Below are 5,830 nucleotides of genomic sequence, written 5' to 3' on the forward strand. Positions count from 1 at the left end.
GATAGAGAGAAAGAGAGAGAGAAGACAGAGACCTGTGCTTGAGTTGGCTCTGTTTCTTTTTGCTGGAGGTGTTTGGCCCAGGGACGCTCGTCTTTTCCTAAGCTCTGGGACGTTTGGCTTGCTCTCTGCATCCTTTCCTGTGAGTCAAAACAAGCCAAAGGGTCACAATGACTTAGCAAAAAAACAATTAACAACCAAACAAAGAAAAAAAGGCCCAAGCCTAAACATGTCTCAGTGAAAACAGCCATACTGGTAACACCCAGTCTACATGAGCAACATCAAAGTCCTGAAATTAAACCAGGTTATCTTCTGACCTAACCAAACGCTAGATTGTTTCCTCTCTACTCATTCTGACGGGCGAAGTCATGTGTTAAGGTGGTGTAGGGTGCTTGGGAGCAGTTGTAGTTGTAAGGTAAGAATACGATGGTGAAAAAAAAAACCAAACAAATAAAACAAATAACGTTTCTGTAAGGCGAGACCAACTGAACTCAATGGTCTGTAAGGGACTACTGCTTTAATCCCAAACTTACCATCTGCTTGTCTGCTCCTGGTCCTCCTGGCCAGACCAGCACTATCCTCCAATCCATCTTCTTTCTCCTTCTTCTCTTCATCGTTTCCCTCGCTCCCATTCTCCTCCCCGACTCCATTCACCTCACTTTTGTCCGGGTGACAATCCTCAATCTCTCCCTTTCTTTCTGTCTTTGTCGGTTCACCACCGTTGTCTTCCTCACAAGATGTGCTGTTTTGGTGTTCCCCTCCGTTTGCCCCCTCTGTCACCTTATCATGATCTGCCGAGCCGTTCGTTAGGTTCCTGTCCTCCTCCATATCCTTTCCCACCTCCTCTTCGTCCTCTGATTCGCTCTCCGCATCCTGGTCTGAGGCACTGGCGCTGTGTCTGGAGCCGTTACTGCGGGAACTGCCGTTCTCTCTGGGCTTCCAGTCTTTTCTGGTTGAGTCGGACCTTCTGCGTCCATACTGGCCTGTCCTTCCTTCTGAGCTCTGTTTATCAGAGTGAGAGAGAGAAACGTATATAGACACATTAACTGTCATATAACCTGCTAAGTATGTAGGTTACTGCAGGTTTACAGACGGTAACAGCATTGTTGCGGATGAGGTTGTGAAGTGTTTCGAGGGTAGACTCTCACCTCCTTACGGAAAGGCTTGATTTTAATCCCCTTGACGGTCTTAACCACTCCGTCATAAAACTTCACTGTGTAGGACGCTGTTAGAGAGGCATAAGAACAATCAGTCTTTACTAATGTCCATTTTGTCTTTTCCCTCACCACTGACAGCTCCACACATGCTCTCTCTGTGGGTGGAGATCTGTTCAGTGCCTTGTCCACTGCCATACTACCTCCACAGATGGACTCTTAACCAGCTATTCTTTACGTCAGGAATCAAAACCCATGATCCCCTGACTGCCGCTTATATTCCTCTCTCTCTGAGTTACTGTTAACCCAAATCATTTCAACTGTAACTGAGTTACATTAACAGTACGACACAATAATCACAATCACAGTCTGATTGAGTTATATAAACAGTATGACACAGTTATAACAATCACAGTAATAGGTCTGATTGAGTGCATCTTCTCTGCAGTGCGATTACTTACAGTCTCTGTTGACTGTCAGGATCTTGGCAGGGTAGTAGCGACAGTCAGACCAGCTGGCCAAAACTTTCTGATTAACATGAAAACCCTGAAGAGTGTGGAAGAAAGATGATAAGGCTCTTGCTCTGTGGGTCTTATTTTTAGAACAATATTTGAATACTCCTTTAAAGCACAGATCTTAGCATGACAAGAGGAAGGCACCCAGAGAAGTTTTTATGACCTTTATAGTTTTATGCTGTTGTTTTGTATTTGGTGATACATGTTCATTTAATAAACACTATTCTGACAATAACCAGCAATGTATTTCACTAGTATTTCAGGTTTTGATCAAATATACAAAACAAGTCCTGTCTACTAGACATCCAATATTTTTGTGGTTCTGATCCGTCTTCAGTTGGTACTTACTGGAGCTGGAGAGTTCTCTCGAAGGCCTTGTTTTCTCAGCTGGATCCGTTCCACAGGCCTCAGGTATGGACTACTCCAGTCAAACCACTCATCATACCGATGACTCCACTGTCTGTAGTGAATCAGAACCTTTTCATCCTCATAGTCTATCTTCTCAATGCTGGCTGCATACCTAAACAGACAGACACCAAGACAACATCAGATACATCCTCACAGAAAGAACACATTCAAAGTTTAGAATATCTAAAAATGGCTTATATCTATCAATCACAGAAAGAGCACAAACAAGGCTTAGAACATCCAACAATGACTTGTGTCTATCAATCAACTTAGAATCGTGGGCAAATGCATATAAGCTTTACTAAATGAAAAATACATTAAAAAGTCCTTCATGAAAAACTCCTCAGAAACAGAAGCATCTATACAGGCTTTCTGCACATCACAATTTAAGAATCAACTGGGAATGACATTGTAATAAATAACTTAATTCAGGAACATTCCACAGTTCTCACACATAAAAAGGAACAGGTCATGGACAGCTGCACATTTAGAATTCCTGGACAATCCTTTTCCGCTTTTAACAGGGTTCTAGAATTAGAATGCGGCGTTGAAGGTTCCGCTACAGTGTCTAAGCTCTGAATAAGGCAGTGGCACTGGGCAGCTGTGTCTGATAGCAAGTGAATTGGGCTCCTTGTTCTTTGTGGAAGGAGGAAGAGATACTGACCAGTTCTTCAGGCTGTCCCTGGCTTCCAGCGGAGCCCCAACCTGAAATGTTATTCCTCGCCTGTGTGGAGGGGTCTTAGTCATTCTGTATCCACACTGAACAACACAAGACAGACAGAAATACCTATTAGTGTTTCACACAATACTTCACAGGTGGAAAAATACCCTAAACATGTTTTCACAGTTATAGGCGACTCATTACAGGAGAAAATGCATCCAAATAGACAAACACATCCAGACAAGCATAGTCCAAAACTACTACTAAGGTATCAACACATTAAGTTGAATTAAAAAAAACAACAACAACAACAAAAAAAACAGCTAAGTCTTTTATACTCCAAAATGTGTGTTGCTACTGGAAACACCGGACACACAGCAAGGTTGAAAACAATTGAAAAAGACTTATTGTGCAAAGTAAATACAAAAGTACATCAAAAACACTAGACTGGCGTTCACTTTTCAACCACTCTTCTGTCACCTCAACCATTTTGTATGTTACCATTAACCCACAAAGCAATCTTCTAACACGCCCAGAGAGTACAATGAATCAACATAATATAATAGTGAACCACACAGTTACTGAGTTAGTGGGTTATAAACTCTAGATGTGTGTTAAAGATATCTGTTATATCATAATACCAGAGGATCATCTTTGATAATAAGAGCATATTACAACAGCATGTTACAACACAAATAACACATAACTCAACAGTGCCCCTAGTGGTTCTGGTGGGACACTACCCTCCCTACTGCAAATCCTCTGATCAATCACAGATCATCAACTCATTTAGATCATTTCCTAATCAGAGGCTTCTGTCCAGACCAGTACTTCAACAGGAGGTGAAGGAAAAGACTTTTCTGTCAAATTTATCTTCCAACTGAATGGTCTTTCCCAAGTCATAACACAGCAGAGGGAAGGCTATGATTTTGGCCACTCCTTGAAGCCAATAGCTACAACAAACTGTTGTCCTTCATTCAAGTCTGAAAAAGCTTTGTAAAGTTTACCTAAACACAGCAGTGATGGCAAAGGTTAATTGTTGTGAAGGAGAGAAAAGCAAACCATCAGTTTCATTAGTTCTTGCATGCACTGTGATGATGAAAAGCTCACTGTTGTAAACATCTCAGATAGTCACATCTCTCTAGAGCCTGAAGTGTCCACTACTAAATCTATCCAAAACTCAGATTAGCACTTCTCACACAAGCATGAGAATAATAACAGCCAGACAAACAGTATATTATATTTCTTTGATTGCAATATACAATAATTGATGCATTAAACATCCAAGTAGAGACATTTATGCATCAATGAGTTTTTAAAGGATGTTTATAAGTCATCAATATATAGGATGTCAGATAACTGCGTGTGTGGTGTGTGTGTTTATGGGTGTGGTAGGCAAATTTATGTTAGCCACAATGGTATACAAGGATCTCTGCTCCGACACAATGCTTGTGTGTGACCAATTACACATTTCCCGATTAGAGTGAGGCCAAAGAGGGGTTTCATTATGAGACTAACTCTTATGGAATCTTAATTTAGTAAAAGACGTCGCAGACTAATAGTCTTAAAAATTCCCAAGTCATGTGAGAGTAGGGAAATGACCAGAATTCCTCTTTCAGCAAGTTTGCTTAAAAGGTGTATTCATTTTTCCAGTCTAAAAAGGGGAACTGGCTAAATAATACTTTTCCGAGCTACTCAATTCGTATAATGCTCTATGCACTTACAGGCCTTAAAACAAGGCCTTAATAGCGCAGACTGTATATATTTTATACGTTCATAAGGGGGCTACCGATAAGGTGGCGGGACGTCACTGAGGACGTCGCACAGGTTTCATAACTGACTCGCTAGCACCGGTCCAATGGTCTCGCTTCATGCTTGTGATGCGCGCGTAACCCGTACGGTCTCGTGTACAGTCACGTTAAAGCAGAGTCCATGTCTTTTTGGATACGCTGAAACAGCGCGATATGAGTAGACGAGACATTCGGTGATTTAACAGCTACGACCGAACGGTTTTCTCATCCTTAAACTGACTCCAACATGAACCAGGAATGGTCGAGGTGGAATGACGCAAATGGCGCGCAATACGTTTCCTCCCCGTTGTTTACCTTGTCAAATGCGGGTGGCACTGTTGCTGAGTATGACTAATCATCATCATAACAAAATTTCAGTGGTGATTACTCACATTTACAAACCGTTACAATAATTCCAGTACGTAATCCCAAATAAATACTACTATATATGTATTTTGACTAGTTCTCTCCCAAAAGGCCGCACGTGGAGAAAATGCGTGCTTTTGACTTTTCCTCCAATTCGCCTGCAAGTAGAGAAAACGTGGGTGCAACGTTGTCAGCTAACACGATGCTAACTGTTCTGCCATGCCTCGGCAATCGAATTTTCAAAACATCCTTAAACGGGGTTTAATGTTTATTGGGATGTAACTAAAGTTCTCCAGTGCAAGTAACAGCAATTATACAACCATACATTTAAAAACTGAAATTCAGGGGTTTCACATTGTTCACTTGTCTACCACGATTACCATCCGACATCAAATAAGCTAATTGGGTAAAGGCGCTGACGGATGCCAATATAAGCCCTGAGATTGGCTGAAAAGGCTGTCTGTCAAAGATTGACTTCTCCCGGGCCTCGCTTCGGCCTACTCAACGCCGCACGGGGCTACCGTAATTACAGCTCAAGAACACAGACAAGCAAGTTCAACAAAAGTCTTAAAATCATTCACACAAATCATAACAATCGTCACATGCGAATCTACAACTACTAACACTGTCCATACATAAGATCTGCGCTTTCCCGAGCAAAATTACTTTTAAAAACAACGCGAGCATCAGCCAGTGAAACACATGTACGGGGGGGGGGTAAGTTTGCCTTCAACAGAACCGCATCATCACCATCACAAGCACTTCACAATACAAAAATTAATACGAACGGCTAATACGCGTCAAAAAAGCATACTATATCCGTAATAAATAACGTATACCAGACTTGCCTCCTTTCCTCAGATACAATTACTCCGGGAATGTCGCAAATAATGTCAACTGCCTGGCGAGTCCTTCAAGAGACATGCCTCTCGTCTGTTA

The 5,830-nt window shown here is 41.7% G+C and overlaps 1 protein-coding gene across 4 annotated transcripts in view; it reads right to left on the bottom strand.

The window, feature by feature from the left end:
• The window catches only part of phf20b (PHD finger protein 20, b), a 13,672-nt gene extending 7,842 nt beyond the window's left edge, over nucleotides 1–5,830 (bottom strand). For all 4 annotated transcript variants that reach the window (XM_030768155.1, XM_030768154.1, XM_030768153.1 and 1 more), the window contains exons 1-7: nucleotides 5,740–5,830; nucleotides 2,739–2,833; nucleotides 2,015–2,186; nucleotides 1,613–1,697; nucleotides 1,146–1,222; nucleotides 531–999; nucleotides 33–137 (exon numbers count right to left, since the gene is read on the bottom strand). In XM_030768155.1, coding sequence (XP_030624015.1) covers nucleotides 33–137; nucleotides 531–999; nucleotides 1,146–1,222; nucleotides 1,613–1,697; nucleotides 2,015–2,186; nucleotides 2,739–2,821 — 991 coding nt within the window. In that variant the 5' untranslated portion in view covers nucleotides 2,822–2,833; nucleotides 5,740–5,830. The remainder of the gene's footprint in view (nucleotides 1–32; nucleotides 138–530; nucleotides 1,000–1,145; nucleotides 1,223–1,612; nucleotides 1,698–2,014; nucleotides 2,187–2,738; nucleotides 2,834–5,739) is intronic.

This window comes from Chanos chanos, chromosome 3 (genome assembly GCF_902362185.1).
Source record: "Chanos chanos chromosome 3, fChaCha1.1, whole genome shotgun sequence".
NCBI lineage: Eukaryota > Metazoa > Chordata > Actinopteri > Gonorynchiformes > Chanidae > Chanos > Chanos chanos.